This window comes from Gopherus evgoodei, chromosome 2 (assembly GCF_007399415.2).
Source record: "Gopherus evgoodei ecotype Sinaloan lineage chromosome 2, rGopEvg1_v1.p, whole genome shotgun sequence".
NCBI classification, from domain to species: Eukaryota; Metazoa; Chordata; order Testudines; family Testudinidae; genus Gopherus; species Gopherus evgoodei.
This window is the reverse complement of record NC_044323.1, coordinates 257,590,952-257,609,300: the sequence shown is the minus strand read 5'-3', so window position 1 is coordinate 257,609,300 and position 18,349 is coordinate 257,590,952. Positions and strand designations below refer to the sequence as shown.

General features: G+C 39.4%; 1 protein-coding gene across 9 annotated transcripts in view; it reads right to left on the bottom strand.

Annotated features, from left to right (window-relative positions):
- Positions 1 to 18,349, bottom strand: part of VPS13B (vacuolar protein sorting 13 homolog B) — a 928,813-nt gene that overhangs the window by 496,893 nt on the left and 413,571 nt on the right. For all 9 annotated transcript variants that reach the window (XM_030553556.1, XM_030553553.1, XM_030553555.1 and 6 more), the window contains one exon: positions 351 to 460. In XM_030553556.1, the coding sequence (XP_030409416.1) occupies positions 351 to 460 (110 nt within the window). The remainder of the gene's footprint in view (positions 1 to 350; positions 461 to 18,349) is intronic.

Genomic DNA, 18,349 nt, shown 5'->3' with positions numbered 1-18,349 from the left:
TGCCACCATGGCCACACTGCTATTTTTAGTGCACTAGCTTGAGCACAGCTAGCTCATGTACATGTATTCACACTGGGAAGGAATGTATACACCTCATAACTGCTGTGTATACATGCCTCCAGATTAGTGATCAGCCATTATCTAGACCCAGGAGCTTAAAGCATATGGGATTCAGAGGTTGGAGCCAATCAAAACAGAGTGCAGGACAGGGACAGGTTGTGACAGTATCCTTTATAATAAATGTAGTCTGGAGTAATATAACATAAAATTTTCATATTAAATGAGAGAATATGATATAGGAAAATGTTATTTTTATATATCCAAATAAATGATTTCTCAAGAATTCCTACCTGTTGGATGTGTCTACTACTTCGTTTCTGAGGTTGGTACATAAGCCAAGTATACAAGACAGGATCAATATTGACTGCTAATCCCTGCAGACTGGCCAAAAGTACAGCACCTAGATAGCATAAAGAGAAAATGAAATTAAAAAGATAAACTATATAAACATACATACAAATATATATTTTCTTTAGTAGATACAAATCCTTTTTGAAAAAGAAAGTTACCATTTGTGCAGTGATTACACTTTACACTTTAAAAGTTCAGTCTAGTTTTAGAGATGTTACCAGTTCTAATGATAGTGTTAAAATAGAGAATAAGTACCACATAAACTGAATATTTTAAAATGGATGTAACTTTTTAATTGTGAACATTGGATGTACTGTAAATTCCATTTTCTTTTGATTATGATGGGATTTTTTTATTTTGTTGATGGTATATCATAATACAATATTGCTTTATTTTAAATAAATGCTTTTGGAAAATGGCAATTTTGAAAGTGATAAACATTTCTAAGCACAAAATATGACCCTATATCTAAATATCCCTAAAAGAAGTGGAAAAAGAAAGATGGAAGAAGAATGGAGAATCAAGGAATCTTACAGAAGAAAGAAAATAGTTCTGCACAATGTTCACCTCCTCACACAAACGCCCCCTTGACATTACATAAGATTGCTGTTAATTTCTGATTGTCAATGATACCATAAACTATTCACAGCCTCTAGGTGAAGTCTTTCAGAACTGTCTTTGGCTTTCATGATTCTTAAAATCTGCCAATCAACTCCTCTAAGTGCCTACCTTTCACGAGGCTTGCCCTAAATTGGGGATAGGAGAACCTGAAGAAATAATTCTGTTCACCTTTGACTACCCAGGTCTGACTAGGATCTGTGTTTCTGCTAATTGTCCTCATTGAGAAGGACAGGCCTTACTCCATCATCCATGCACTAGACTGCGTGAAAATTTAAAATGAACCCGAACAGTGAACCTCAAAAGTTGAAGGGACTCCAGACACACAGTTACAGCTCATCTTATTTACAGTGGAAACTGCAAAGATCTCATGGAAAATGAAGTGTGTCACAAAGGCCAATGCAACTGACCACCATTCTTACTGCCAGCAGGGACACCCAACTTATGGGGGCCTCTCAATTGTCATCATGTCCCTTTTGCTTCCAGCAAGTGATCAGTCTGACAATTCATAACCACTCCTTTGTTCCCAGCAACTGCTGAGGCTTCCGTGTTTCCCTCACAGTCAGAGCAGTAAAACAGTTGGAGAAAGAACAAACTCAAATGTCCAGCAGAGACTTATCGTGAAGATTAGTGGATTGTGGAAATCACAAGACAGCAGAACTGTGTATATCATATAAACCCCTATTCATCATATCACAAAAGTGAGAAACTTGGCTGCTTTGCAAATGGTGTGGGGAAAAGGAAGCAGAATACAAAATGGAGAAAATGCACAACATTTCTTGGTTTTGCTTTTGTACGTTTTTTTTCTTTTTTGTGCTGCAAACACAGCTGTTTTCACACAAAAATTGTGAATGTAACCCAAAGCTCACAACTTCTCTCCCTAGACTCTTTTCTCAGCCAACAGAAACACTACGCTAGAATTGAGCCTTGTAGCCCCAGGCCCAAAGAAAATAATGTAACCCATTCTTCCCCTCAAAAAGAAAACACTTGTAATCGGTCGGTGCGGTCAACTTTCTCTATAGTGAGCCAGAGGGGGATGCCTTGGAGCATTCTTCCAGCCGGTGCTCTGCCCAAAGCAGACTTCAATTATCTCTCTATCCTGGGCAAAAAATTATTTGGATGGATGTTGTCAGATACCCTACTGACCCACTAGAGATTACAAGGCAAAACACTAGAGAGGGAGACATTATACACACAAAAGGCTCTTCTACAAGACTGACCAGAAGATTAAAAAAAAAAAAAAGATAAGAAAAAAGTTAGAATGGAGAAAAGAGGAAACTGAACCACCATGAAAAGGAAACAATTGAACCATGAGTTGTTTCTGAAAAGTTTGTATTCAAAATGTTATGGTCTAAACATTAATATTCATTTGCATTCCCATTTCTTTTATAACCAGTGTTTTAGAAGATCATGCAGATAAGAAATGCTGTGGAATTTTTCTGCTTGGGTTCTCTTCAATTTATGAAATCCTTAGAATCAGTTACTGCTGTGGACAAAAAGTTTAGGAGGTCTCCCTTGGAAAACACTTTTTCATCACCAGGGCCAGTGCAACCAGTTAGGCAAACGAGGCGGCTGCCTAGGGTGCCTAGTGGTTGGGGGTGCCTAAAAGCCCGCTCAGGCGATGAGGTGGAGTGGAGGTGAGCTGGGGCGGGGGGGGAGGGCACACGGAGGGCTGCCCGCCGTAGCGGGGGGGGGGGTGCACAGCGGAACCGCTCCACTCTGCCTCCTCTGCTGAGCACACCCCCGCTCTAATTCTCCTCCAGTCGGCGCCGCAAGCCTGGGAGGGGAAGAGAATAAGAGCCGGTGTGCTCAGCGGAGAAGGTAGAGCCGAGGTGAACTGGGGCGGTCTCCCCAGGTGGGGTCAGCTGCTGCGGGGGGGAGTCTCCGCAAGTGGAGTTAGCTGCCGCGGGGAGGGAGTCTCCCCAGGTGGGTTTAGCTGCCGCGGGGGGGGGCCTCCCCATGCGAGATTAGCTGCCATGGGGGGGTTCCCCAGGCGGGGTTAGCTGCCATGGAGGCGGGCTCTCTGGGTGGGGTTAGCTGCCATGGGGGGGGTCTCTGTGGGTGGGGTTAGCTGCCGCAGGGGGGGTCTCCCCGGGCAGGATTAGCTGCCGCGGGGGGGGAGCAGCTGCTGCAGAGGGGGGCTCCCGGGAAGGGGTGGCGGGCTCCCGGGGGGTGGGGGGGGGCTGGGTTAGCTGCAGCAGAGGGGTGGGATTAGCTGGGGGGGTGTGTGGCGCAAGGTGGAAGTTTCACTAGGGCGTGAAACTTCCTTGCACTGGCCCTGTTCATCACACATAAGGAAATTAACTACTGGCACCTAAACATAAAATAGCATGAAGTTTAAAGACTAGAGCTATGCACAGAAGCAAAGCTAATAATTATAAATACAAATAATTCCTTAAAACTTTATTAGTTAAAACATAATTAGCATAAAATTCCTCACCATTCAAAATTTGTTTAACATTTTAATAGGTTCTTGATAAGTTTCATTTATTTTCTTCAGTATGAGCAATGTAGTATGAATTTATTTTAATTCCCACAAATGTAATCATTTAGCAACTATGATTAAATATGGTGTCTTAAATAATGATTAGTAAGGCTTAAGATGGGATTTTCAACCTTTGGGAGGTAGGTGCCTGAATCCCACTGAAATCCAACTTCACACACAAGTTGTCCAATAGCAAGACCAGGGCACCTGTCTCTTGTATCAATTACAGTTAGCATCTGTTTATGTAATATGACATTCTTTATCCTTGCAGTATTAAGACTGCATTTTTGCTTTACAATCAAATTTTGGATATATTTTCTTTTCTTAAAATACATTTTTAAACACTACCATTGTCAGCAGTCTAAACTTTTGCCAATCCTCATGATTTTATCATGAGCCTCACAATAGTTGGCGCTTTTCTTAAAACACCAGTTTGTGGGGTTATACAATAATTTCAGTTATATTTTTTAGAAGAGTTTCTTGCTTCAGTTATGGAGAAAAGCTTGGAAAGGGACTCTTAAAGCTCAAAAAAACAGATGGCAAATAAAAAAATACCCAAATGTATTATTTTAATAGTTAATTATTTTGAAATCAATGTAATGATTATTTGGGGCCTGACTCATGATTCTTGTATGCTTGGGGTTGGCAGTACTTCAGTCTAGGCAGAGAACTATGGATTAAACTATGGATAGTACAACACTGAGTGTACTATCCCCTCTGCCCCAAAGGTGGAACTTTCAAGTCCTGGAGAAGATGCATTAGTAGTATGGGTGGAGGAGTGTGAACTGCTGTTGCATGTGTATTGGAATTATTCTGTATCTAAAGATCTTCAAATACAGACAATGGATCATTTTCATGGACATTAAAATTAACTTTTTTTGAAAGTTACACTAACACATGTTAATGCAGCAAGTATTCTGCATTCAGGACTAGAATGTACTTATATGCATTTATATTACTACAGCTATTTAACTGCAAAGGTGCAAAATTTTAAACCAAATGGATAAATGTAATGCAAAGAGAAATGATGAAGACCAATGTACCTGATTTGAAATTTTGCAATGAAAAATGAAATTCAGTTCATAAAAAGCAGCTGATTATTGGAAGATGAGGCAACAAAATCCAGATATTTTTAGTAGTAATACTGTTCAAGGAGAACAAAAAGAGTGATTTCTCCAAATATCGTATTTGATATTTCATAAGTAGGTGGCATAGTATTTTAAATTTAATTTATATAATCCTTTCATTTATATCAACACACTTTGGACACAGACAGAAAAAATATCCCATTCAGTGATATAAGATACTTCACAACATTTTTAAAAAAGCTAAAATATTAAATTTTGAATGTATTTTACATAAAAAGTGAGCAAATCTGTTGAATTTTATAAGGCAGGAAATACTATCAAAGTGGGGTTAAGAGAGGAAGACTTGAGGAGTACAAATGTGCAAGAGACAGTTGAAAAATACACAAAGATAAATCATCAGTATAGCACAGGCTCTGAGCTGGAACACACACAGAGGAACTCCTGTAGCTAGAAGAGGCTTTGTGATCTGATAGTTTTAAATGTCAGTAACAAACCTTAAAAATAAATCTTCAATTTAAGGAGAAGCCAGTGGTAGGACATAAAATAAAAGAGTAACATGTGTACAATGCGAACAACGATAAATAAGCCTTGCAGTAGGATCTTCAGCAGATTGGAGACTGGAAATAGAAAATGCTTGAAGGTCGGTATGGAGCATATTACAATAATTAGCATTTATCAACATTTTAGGCGCCAAAATTATGAGGGATTCCTGCATCTTTAAAAGATATTGTCTGATGTCAGCTAGCCTTAATGATAGATTCATTATATGTGTCAAATAAAAAATACGAATTGGACAGACTTCCCTGGGGGGGCAGGATTTGGGGAGGAGTCAGCCTAGGCACAAAAATTAGTGGAAATTTTTTTTTATAACAAATTCCCCCAAAACAACAACAAACATAGTGTTAGCAGGTAACATGATTTAGTACTGCAAAAAGAGAACTCAGCTCAAACTGTTAGGAGGTTGGAAATCATTTCAAGTTAAAGCATGATTTTGACTGTCAACCTTAACTATGGAGTTGTTATGATGGCTCCATAAGCTCAAAGGTGAGGTGGAGGAGGACACTGTAGTTTAATTTCTCAAACCTCTTTAGCTGTTCATCCCTTAAGTCTCAGAAAAACAGTTCAAGTAGATAAATAATTAAATTATTTTGCCTTTTAGTTTGAGTGGCAGGTAAGTTCAGCTTGCTTCTAACCACTTATTAAATTTTACTTCCGCATATTTTGCTTAGGCCTTGCCTACACTACCATGATAAGTTGATCTAAGTTATGCTACTCCAGCTATGTGAATAACATAACTGGAGACGATATAGTTTAGGTTGACTTACTGCGATGTCTACACCACGCTGCATCGACGGGAGACGCTTTCCCATTGACGTATGTTAATCTTCTAGTTCTGATGGAGTCCTGAGAGTCAACTGGAGAGTGCTCTGCAGTCAATTTAGCAGGTCTTCACTAGACTCTGTAAATTGACCCCTGCTACAATCGATCGCAGCAGCATCGACCCCCAGTAAGTGTAGAGATGGCCTTAGATTCTATGTTGATGGACAAATATTATATGTACATGTAAAATACACAAATACTTTTTATGGGACCTCTCCCAAGAAATCCAAGCACAAAAGATTCTACTTAATCAGCTACTTTTAAATTTAGCTAGAATGCCAAAAATTAAGGGTTGACCCAACTGCCATAGAAGTCTCTCATTGACTCCATTGGCATCAGGATCAGGACATAAACAGATTCTTTTGAGGCAGGTTTTATATTTAATTAAAGATTCTTTAATGACTATTTTATCTTTTTCAGGAAAAAGCACTAAAGTTTCCTGAATTTCATTAGGAGTGGTTTGAACTTTTTTCATTCCCTCTGTGAATTAAATTCAGGTTTCAATGAAGAACTGGTCTTACTGGCATACTGTGTTTCACTTTCAAAGCCCAGTTCACATATATTTATCTCATACCCCTTTCTAGTTAACCAGTACAAAATATAAATCTTGATAACAATTGTTATGCAGTCTTTGAGAATAAGAAGGAACAGACCCTTAGGGTCATGGTGTACATTTTAGGGAGATATGGGGGTACATTCCCCTCCTCCCTCCTCCCAAAAAAATTTCAGCTTGAGTGAAAAACAATTTGTTTCTTCCTCCAACTTTCAGCCCCAACCTGGAGGAGGAAGAAGACAGAGGGAGGGGGGCCAGGCACAAAGAGGAGAGAAGAGAGTACAATAGAATCTCATAGTTACGAACACCAGAGTTATGAACTGACCAGTCAACCACACACCTCATTTGGAACTGGAAGTACATGATCAGACAGTAGCAGAGACCAAAAAATAAAAAGGCAAATACAGTACAGTACTGTGAAAAACAACAACTAAAAAAATAAAGGGAAAGTAGCATTTTTCTTTTGCATAGTAAAAAGTTTCAATGTTGTGTTAAGTCAATGTTCAGTTGTAAACTTTTGAAAGAACTATAATGTTTTGTTCAGAGTTACGAACATTTCAGAGTTATGAACAACTTCCATTCTGGAAGTATTCATAACTCTGAGGTTCTACTGTAGTCTGAAGTTACCTAGTACAGCTGCACTCAGAACTCTCTTTCCCCACAGATAAGCTAGCTAATGAGCTGGGCAGGGAGGAGGCATCAGAAGTTGCAATCTTCTGTTTCTAGGAATCAGCTCTGTCTCCCTGATAGGCAGGCAGCTCTCTCTGTTCCCTTCCAACCCAACCCAACCCTTCCACCCCCATCCCCACCCGCCATCATCACCTCCAGCTCTAAGTACAGAGCAGAGAGTGCGCAAGCTTGATAGGCAGTGCAACTCAGCCATCAGCCCCTTGGCCAAGAAGCACCAACTCTAGTCCCTCTTCGTCATTCCTTCACTGCTGCACACCCAAGAAGCAGGATCAGGTATGGGAGAGGGGGTTGGTCACATTTCTGGGGGATGGCACTGGTGTCTGAGAGAAGAGTTTGGGAGAGGGGGCTGTGGCTTATAGGAGGAATCTCTTGGAAGGAAAGTGGTGGCAGGGAGGGAGACAGGCTTGAAGAAGACTTGGGATAACAGATTTGTGGGGAGTTGGGGCAGGTAGAGGAGAAAAGGTGTTTGGTGGGAGAGAGGAGAAGTTTGGTGAGAGAGAAGGAGAGGCTAATGAAGGGGTTTGCTGGGTGGAGAGTGAAAGAGAGATGATTGGTGGAGAAGGAGTGCTTTGAGAGGAAAGATTGGAGATTTGAGGAAGCAAATTGTTTGGGGAGCAGAGGTGTGCAGAGCCTGGGTTGTAGAGGTGTAGAAGTAGACTTCTGTTGCTGGGGTGTTCTTAGAAGGGAAGGGCTCCCAGTACTCTAAGTGTCTGTGTCTCTCTCAGCTTTTTGTCAAAATGAGTCCATTGTTTAAAATGGACAGGGGTATTCCAATTGTAAGTGGAATTATTATTCTAATTCAACAGCGAGCACATGACAGCAATGATATAGCTAATTTTGTGGATGATCTGAGATAAGAAGCAGTCTTGAGACTTTGTGAACAGGACTGACAGAGATGCTGCTTAAACTATTTAATCTCTGGAAGAAAAGAAAGAATGCTCTACTGTTGGAACACTTCCTGAAATCTCCTTTCAATTAAAAATATGAATATTTAAATTGTTCCCAATGCAAAACTTCAGAAATGAAACTCTCTCAAGATTTTAAATATTTTTCTGGAAAAAAGAATAGTAGCACCTTTATAAAAAAAACAAAAACACCAACACCTTTTTTAGTTACAATAAATTTGGGATTTTTTTTGAGGGAGGGATGACAAAACTAATGAAAATGTTCTGTAATGAACATTAATTCTGACAAGTTTTGTCTATTTTTTAGTAACTAAGTAGCTTAAGAAAACATTACACCAGCATGCTACATAAACTGCATCATAAATTATTCCAGCAATGACCTCATGACTCTGAGGTGTCTTGGAGTCCATGAATGCTAAACAGGTGCTGATGCAGGTTAACTTAGCATCATAAATTTAATATCCAATTATTTCAAAGGGGACGGGGAATGAAAAAAAGTCTTATTTTTCATTTATCATCATCAGATTATTCAATCCCCAATATACTGTACTAGACACAGACCTACATATTACACACAAATAAAGAGTTCTTTTGTACAAGAGTGTGCAGGCAATTAGCTCTTTATGATGGCTTGACTCAGAACAGATCCACTGTAAATCACTAAAAGTGAAAATATCTAACTCTGTTTAATTTTAGCCTGAGAGACAAGTAAGGGAAAAATGTGCTTTGCTACTCTGCTTACTGCCAAAATGGTTCACTTAGCCACATTCCAAACAGGCTTTACCAATTAGCTATCCCAGGGCACCACAATCATTTTCAGTTACATCCCAAAGTGAAGAATGAGAGCTGAAGCAGGGGTTAGAGACTGAAGTTACACAGCCTAAAAATTAAACATGCACACTTTTTTGTCAGTTTTATAACATATATGACAAGCCAGTAAGATTGCTTTGTAAAATATCAACTTATCTGAGGGACAAAGTGTCCTGCATTTTATCTGGAATCACTGAACCAAACAGGGAGAGCAGACATATCAATCTACATTAAAGTTTAAGTGACTATGAACACTTATATTTTGCATTATGGCAGCTACAGTAAGTCAACAACTTTTTATCGTCTACCCATTGAGATATCTGTCGGCAAGTCTCGCTATTTAAGGATTATTTGAGTGGCTTTTTAAAAAGATCTAATTACAGACACTAATAACTTTAAGACAAATATTTTACAAATAATGTTACTTTATCTCTGAGAAAAAACACAATGAAATGGGCTGGGTTTTGGAAGAAAGAGTACTTAGTTCCTAAGGAGAGTGGGAAGATCAATGTGAGCAAGTAATGATCCCATGAAAATCATTGACAAAACCCTAATTGACTTCAATGGGAGTAGGATCGGGCCCAGTTTGACTGTTATAAACTTCATTTTTATGTAATGTTAGCAGTCAAAGTGTCAAATATATTTTATCTCAACTCTCTCCTATTGTTTGAAAATCCTATAGAATAATAAACAAAAACTGTAAACCTTTATTTAACATTACACAGGCTACCTAAAGGCATAAATATTCACTAGGGAAAGCTATGTTATAGACAGTGCACAGAAACTTGAAGAAAAATGAACACACATTTGCAGAGTTCCATGGTTACTTTAGTAAAGTTTTCTTTTTGTTTTAAAACTCTCAAGTACAATTGAAAAGTTTAGCTGTTTAGGCTGATATTCAAATACTTTTTGTAACAACCACAGTATTTTCCTCAGTACAAATGTTAAAACCAGCTTTTCCCTTCAACTCGGGCCTTTTAAAATACAGTTTCTCCACAGATCACTCATATACACATGTTCCCGCTAACATACACAGAGAATCCTAAATATTTAATTATGTTTTAATGCTATTTGCCTTCCAAGTAACAGCTTTTGGTCTTAGGAAATATTTCATAGCTTAATAGTCAACACTTGTATGTTATGTACTGCAATTAAGCATCTATTGTACGTAGTAGTGAAAACAACATGCAAATAATATAAATGTAATGTTTTGACTTGTTTTGCATAAAAATATATAAATTGTGGTGGCATAACTTTCAAGCACATGTTCTAACAAACAATGTTAGGGGTTTGTGAAAATCGAAGTATGTATGGCCATCTATATATGCACCTGAACATATGCAAACCACAAGGGATGAAATTAAAGAGGATACAGCATCAAAATACACAAATTCATTCAACATATTGGCTAAACACAAAAGGTTCAGCTGCTTATTGCTTTAAATCAGGTGCAACTTCACTGAAGTGAAAGGAGTTACACTGTGGTTAAAATAAAAGAGTGTGATCAGAATCAGACCCCAAAGTGAACAATACGCAATCAAGCTGTTAAGAATAGTTCTCATCGTGCACTCATCATTCATGTAAAAACTCAGGGCCTAGTTCTGCCTTCTGATGTTAAGATTGGAGCTAAGTCAGTTAAGACCCACACCTTCATTACAGGGTAAAATTTGGATCTTATTTTAGAAGCAAATGCAGTTTATTGCATATGTGACAAACTGAGTTAAACCAGTTTTCACCAAAAATTGCTAAAACGTTAATAGTAAACCTGTATGGTATACAATTTTGAAATACAAAGTATTTTTCTAGTAATTGCTTCCTAGTTTTGTCTATTCCATCTGAACAAAACTATGTACACTGACTTCTGAGGGTACGGGGATGTGGGGTTGGAAAGTTGGCTAAAGAAGAAACAGCACTTATTCAGTATGACTAGCAAATGGATGGGCAGCTGCAGCATGCATGATATATGTCAGCTCTCTTTTTGGTTATTTCTGATTTGTCTGTGTGAAAACATGGTGACAGATGGCTATTATTACCCTGCTGAGCAGAACAGTCTTCCCTCCCCTAAATTGTAGCTCTTAACATAAGGATCATTTCTTTATAAGCTATTATGAACCTTTCTCTCATCCACATTCTTGTTTTAGATACGTCTATTTAGCTATAACCTTTCTATTATTTATCATTTGATGCGAAAATGAAGGAGCATGACATGCAGCCTCATATTTAGCAGATTTTCATCAGTTTATAACTTGACCAAATCTGAATGAATTTTCAGCAAGAAGCACATCCGTCAGATGATTACCATGCCAAATTTCAAAGTCTTGCTGAAAACCACTGAAATCTCAGAGCTCTTAAAAATAACTTTTTTTAATGGAAAGTGATAGGCAACTTAAATATAGGTGTCACTGTCACTTCCCCTATAATAGCTAACTCAGTGTATCATGGCTTGACTGTACATGTACAATACTATACCACCAACTGTGAGCAATCATGTCACAGTAATACTACAAGGAAGAATGAGACTTGTACTTGAATAGTAAGGCAAGTTACTTTGGTAAATGACCTCATTTTACCCTTCCGGACACTGCCTCTCCAGGTACCCATTGAGAGAGACTAAATATAATGACAACTATCTGAAAGAAGATTCAAGAGTACAGCTAATTCAAAAATGAATGAAACACAGCTAAATGGAGAATCCAATCTAATCTGGACTAAGCAGCAAGAGAATAATATTACAAAAAGATATCAATCAAGTCCTGGGTAGGAGCTTTGAGGATCTGCACAACTGATATATGACAAGTAGATGCTGCATAAACTGGTAACCCCTCCTTTCCACAGTAGAAAGAGTGTTAAGTACTTCTGGTGTAGAAATTTCAGTGGACATATAGAATTAAGTATTCAGACAGGCTATCCATTTAAATCAGCTCTGGACTTAAATGGACAGGCCTTTATCTTTCCACCAAAAGCTATAAACCATCTTGAGAATTTCTTAACAGGCTTTGTCCCATCAAAGAAATAAAATGATAGACTTCTTTACTGCGAATGCTGGTCCTATGGGCACTTTCTGGATAAACAAAGAACCTCAGAACTTTGGATCCATTACCAAAATATCTCATAAATAGATCTGAATAGCTTCTATCTGAGCATGCCCATTCATCTTTGGACTCATAGGATTCAACAAGTGATCTACGAGTCTTAGATTGTTGGAACAGGCCCTTGTGTGAAGTCTGTTAACTGCTCATGTGTTCAGGATGGCCATGTACCTAGCCAGCTGAGCAGCACAAGGATGGGGAGGCAAACACTGGCTGAGTTCAGAAATAACTGAGGCTCAATAGAGTCCGAAACTCAATTCGGAAAAGTAAAAAAGGAAGATACTAGTGCTGCTGTGATTGGATCAACAGTCAAGCTGCCAGACAGTGCCTAAGTTTTGAGATTGTTTAAAAAGACTAGTTGGTCTGCCTTCCCTTGAATTACAAAAAGGAGACCTTCCAGTTTGTTTATTTCTGGGGCAAGATGAAAATTACAAAACTGGTTTAAAACGAGAGATCATTTTAGTTAATTTCTCTTGTAGGGCAAAGATAATTTCCAGTTGTTCAATTCTTTCTGGGTCAAAGCACAGAATGTACATACTTTTAAAAAAATTAAAAATTGTGTTCATTGGGTCAGGAATCGTGTTTTCATTTTTTATTTATTTAACAAGGCTCAAGACCTTTCAAATCCTCTTAAAGAAGAGGCTCAAAACACTGTGGCCCTCTTCTAGTCCATGAGGGCTTCTAGTCTCATTTGTAAAGGGAGAGGTTCGAGGGATTGGGGCTGTGCCAAACTACTGAATGCTGGTATCTTCCCAAGTGAAGAGAGCCCATATAGTGTTTATTGGGGGATTCTTAGGGGGCAAGAAGTTTAGGAAGGCAGCATACACTACTACCTTATTAAAGAGGCCAAGACTGGAAATGGAAGGAGCATGACAAACTGGAGTTCCCATTTTTCTCATTACTCAGGAACTGTAATATGGAAACCCAATCCCAGCCCTATCAATCTCTGACTAATAAGGATCTGAGTTACTTTGAACCAAAGAGTACTTTATTAGTTCTGGATGATATTCTAATCTAAAATAAAGCAAATGAAGACATTCTGATTCCATGAATGGAAGTTCTGGTAGCTGTAATAGGGGTGGAGGGTGGGGGGTAGGATTCAGCTTGCCCATAACGGGTTCTCAGGTTTTCTTGTACTCCTGCAGGAAAAATATACTGGACCTTCCCAAATGGTCAAACACTGCATACTACTCCTGAGTGCATTCTGTGCCAAAATATAAAAAATTCTGTGCACAATATTTTAAAATGCTGCAAGTTTCATTTGTCAATAAATAAATGCAGAGGCTCCAGCATAGCAGTGGGGAGCACAGGCCACTGGAAACTCCCCAACTCCTGGAACACAGACTCACTGGAAAGACTGAACCCGACCTTGACACAGCACAAGATCTGGCCCTGCCCCAGAAACACCCAAAGGCCTTGCTGCCCTGCGCCAAATGCACTAGGTGTTGGGCAGGCAGGTTCAATCAGGTAGGATCCAAGTGTGAAGGGGCTCAGTGTGGGGGGATCTAGGTGTGGGACAATCTGGGTGCAAGCATCCCAGCAGGGAGTCTAGGTGTGAGGGATTTGGATGCACAGAGGCTCGTTGCGGGGGGGGATTTCCAGGTGCAGTGGCAATGGGACTCTGCTGCAGCTTCCAAGTGAAAGTGGTTGGGGCTCAGCAGAAGGGTCTGGATGTGGAGGTCTCTGCAGGGAGTCTGGGTGCCAGGGGATTGTGGCATGGTGGAGTGGGGATCTGGGTGCAGCTAGTTGAGAGTCAGTGGCATGGGGGTCTGGATGTGGGGGCTCAGGATGGTGCAGGAGGGTGGGGCTCATCAGGGTTGAGGTTTGAGTGCAGGGAGCTCACTGGGGGGTGATCTCAGTGCAGGGGCGGCTGTCCAGAGGCAGGAGGTCTGGGTGAAAGGCAGCTCCAGATGCAGAGGCTGAGGTTCAGTGGTGTGGGATTCATGTAAGGAGGGATAGGGGGTTCTGGGTATATGTGGTGAGGCTTGATGGGGGTGTCTGGGTATGGAAGGCCCAGATGCATGGGAGCTGGGCAGATAGGGGAGAAGCTCCCCATACAGTGACCCCTCCCCTCTGCAGCTGAGGGGTGATGGGGGCAGGAAGCAGGGGAGGATGCTGAGCTCCCCGCAGCTGGGGGAGGTTTTTGGGGGTAGGTCTGACACAGCCCCAGACACTTCTTGCAGGGGAAGAGGAAGTCCCATTCCCTCCTGCCTCCAGCCAAGCCAGGACTAGCAACTGATCCCGGCTCAGGGTAGGGGGTATTCCTGAGTCCTGCAGTGATTTACCTCTCCGCCAGCTGCTCTGGATGCCTGAAACTATGTACCTTCGCAGCTAGGGAGTGGTGCGTGACGCTTTTGCAGCTTACCTTTGCTTCCCTGTCAGAAAGTCATTTTTCTGTGGGGAAGGAAAGAAATCTGCGGGGGACATGAATTCTGTGCACATGCAGTGTTACAGAATTCCCCCAGGAGTAGTACACTCGCTAACACACATACAAAAGGTAATCAAAATGATTCTCAATACTAATGTCAGTAAAACCACGCATTCTTCCTCAGAAAGATGGAGCCACTTCACTAGATTTTAAAGATTGTAAGGAAATACAGAAACCTAATACCCAATCAGGGATTCAGTATAGTACTGAGAATCCTGATTGAATGAAGGCATACAAGTAAGGAATGGATACTGTTTTGATAATACAAGCCTCAAGAGCATGGGCATGGGCAGTGAGATCAATGCTGATATAATGGAACATGAACTGAAGCAGAGAATCGGTTAATCTCTCATAAATGGTGTTTAATCCTAAAGATGAGATCTGTTGATGTAACACGAATAATGTGAAATGCATTAGTGGTAACAGGGAGGTCTCCAAAACTTGTGAAGAACAAGGAGTTAAAATAAGAAGAAAATAATGGATGGAGTCTGTAGTATCCTGGGCTGGGTATCCTGTAGTATCCTGGGTTTGTATTATCGTTAACAGATAATACAAACCCAGCCCAGGATACATATATTACCCTGTAAGATAAATATAATAGTTCCCAGCTGAGACAAGACAATAAATAAGAGGATAAAACTAGAAAGCTAGAGGAAGAAGAATGGGATACATATTTAATTTCACTATAGGAAAGGAAATGTATTTTTTTTATACTAACTGTAAATTAGTATATGGTAAGGCTATGTGGAAATACAACCCCTTGACTTCTAGATTGTTACATCATGATTATATCTAGATTATTATATCATGGCTGTAACTAATATCTGAGCACTTCAATATAGTACTTCTCTCTATAAGAACTATGTAGGCCTACGTTTCTTATGACATTCTGTTAATTATTTGTCAAAAGAAATCCATAATTTACAAGACAATTAGCTGTGCTTAATTATCTACATGACAGGTTCTTATCCTAGGTGTTGCAACCCATCTTCTTTTATTTATGGCTATATGGAAGGAAACATAAGAAAATTTATTTCTGTTGTTGACAATGGATGACAATATGAAAAAGGTTGGGAACCAATGACCTAGATAAAATTAATGCTGGGTCATTTTGAGTGAACTGCAATATATTCACAGCTTCATTATGACATCAGTTTTCCTAATATAGTGGTATTACCAGTAGAAACAAGAGTTGACATGAACCAGTCTGTACTATGGTGGGGTTTTTACATTATTTATTGACATAATTTTTACAACCATATATTATTTTTCATCGTTCTTAAAATGGGAGCAGCCAACACTTTGATAAATGCCAGGAAGTTGCCTAGTACAGTGTAGCTTCTGTATCTGTAAATACCTCATATCATCTGCTGAAGTGTTATTTTGGAATTTCTTACTCTAGTATTCCTCAGTGAATTGCAAGAAATCTCTCCTCCCCCTATGGTAACAGTACATCAAGGGAACTATTTTCCTTCTTTCTCTAGCAGTAGAATGTTTGTAGCATAGTGACTATGGATACCAATGGGTTTTGAACTTAAAAATGCAAACCTAAAATCACTTTACCAGTAGATGCTTCATGAACCTTCTCTTAAAAATAATTTGAACAATATGCAGCTGTAACTCTTATATTTCCTTTTATTCTTAAACATTATAGTTCCCCAGAGGCAACAGGAAACATACTGAAGATTTCACACACTTTCTTAGGTGCTCAATAAAAATATATATTACCAGAGCAGTTGAGGCATAAGAAAATAATTTTAAGGGGTAAACAGTTCTTACAGACCAGACTGGATTTCTGACTGTCCTTTTCTATAGGGGACAGAAAAACATAAATAGAAGAAAAGGAAAGGTAACCTGAAGTATACCATTTATTCTAAATAGAAAACCTCAATTAATTCATCTAATGAAGAGGTTGGCAACCTTTCAGAAGTGGTGTGCCGAGTCTTCATTTATTCACTCTAATTTAAGGTGTAGCGTGCCAGTAATACATTTTAACATTTTTAGAAGTTCTCTTTCTACAATTCTATAATATATAACTATACTATTGTTGTATGTAAAGTAAATAAGGTTTTTAAAATGTTTAAGGAGCTTCATTTAAAATTAAATTAAAACGCAGAGCCCCCCCGGACCGGTGGCCAGGACCCAGGCAGTGTGAGTGCCACTGAAAATCAGCTCACATGCTGCCTTCAGCACTTGTGCCATAGGTTGCCTACCCCTGATCTAACCCATCATGCAATACTGCAGAAATTAAAAACGGCAATAAATAACAAATAAATATATTTGCCAATCAATCAACCATTTTCTGAGCTAGGATTATTATTCTAACAAGGTGGCAGAAAAAAAACCCATCTGTAGTTCATTACAGTATCACATTTGTGACACTACAGTGTAGTTAAGATTGTGCAGGCAGTTCCACCATAAACTTTTTTTTACAAGCACACTCCAGCTGAAACTTGGCATATGAGGTCTCAGTTTGAGAGCAAATGTTTTCTGATAAACTCTGGAAAAAAATCTGACAGTTTTTGAGTTACATGGTACCAAAGAAATAGAAGTGTAATACTTTCAGATATTATACACTTAAAGGGGCCAAATTATCTAAGAGGACACAAGTCTCTTTTCAATGTGAAACTTCGCAGAGTTACTTGCATGTGAAGTGTACTAATACTTGTACATGCGAATGACAGAATGAAATGGTATGACGGGGTGTTCACCCCACAGCAGCCTGAAAGGGGTTAATGTGGCTGAGAAGGGGTCAATTAATCAGCTAGGACACAGCTGAGGGGTTTTAGGGGGCCTAAGTAATCCCCTGAATGATGATGGAGTCAGGCTGAGAAGTAACAGCCTTGGCTAGGATAAAGCTGGCAATAGGAAGGGGCTTCAGGGATGCAGTCTGCAGTCACTCCCTGCGGGGAGGGAGGTGTGTTTGGGCCTATGGAATTTTAATCTTCAATTATTCCCTGGGAGGAGGGAATTTGGGCTGACAAACCCATAGGAAGCAAAACCAGAAGATGTAGGAAAGGCTCAAGGAAAAGGCAGCAAAGTTTAGGATGGCTCAGAGTTTGGCTGCTGATTAGAGGATCCCTGGGCTGGAACCAAAAAAAGAGGGTAGGGTAGGGCCAGGTTCCCCTACCAGCCATTGGGGAAATGGCACCAGAAAGACTTTGATACTCTGGAAGGGGAGGACTATAGTGATCTGGCCGCAGGGCCAAGCCATAAAGACACCCCTGATCTGGATCAATGAGTTTAAAGTTCTCAGGCATATAGAACAAAACTGAGAAATCAGTTTTGGTATATCTTTGCCAACAGTTTAATGACTGCTATCTAATCATCAATTGAGAAATGAATAATGAAAGTATGTCCTTACAGTTCATGAGGACATAAAATTGAATGATTAATTTAAATCTGATACTTATATCTTTATGGCAGAGTGAAGTATAAATTTCAGAATGTAATTTTAAAATAAGTGAAATATGACTTCCTTTATTTATTTAAAGACATTTAGATTCCCAAGCTAGTTGACCATAAATATTGCTTTATTCTTGCACATCTGAAATGCGAAAAGGAGAGCTCCTCTAATATAGTTCTTCAACTAATCAATGCAACAGACAGAAAATTAACTTCTAACTAGCTCACATAAGAAATCAGTGCACACTCACTACAACTGAGCCAAAGCATGTACAATTCATTTATATCTGCAATGCACATGTCAATGGATATATTTGGGTTCACCAGGTTTTTTTAAGTTGTCTCTGTTGCACTGTTCAGCTGAAAAGGATAAATTCTCCTCTTTATAACCTGCAACTTTATAACCTTTGAACTGGCAAATAAAATCAGATATTAAGATATCTGATTCTAATGTTCTGGAATAGCCTTATGAGAAAGGCATCTTATT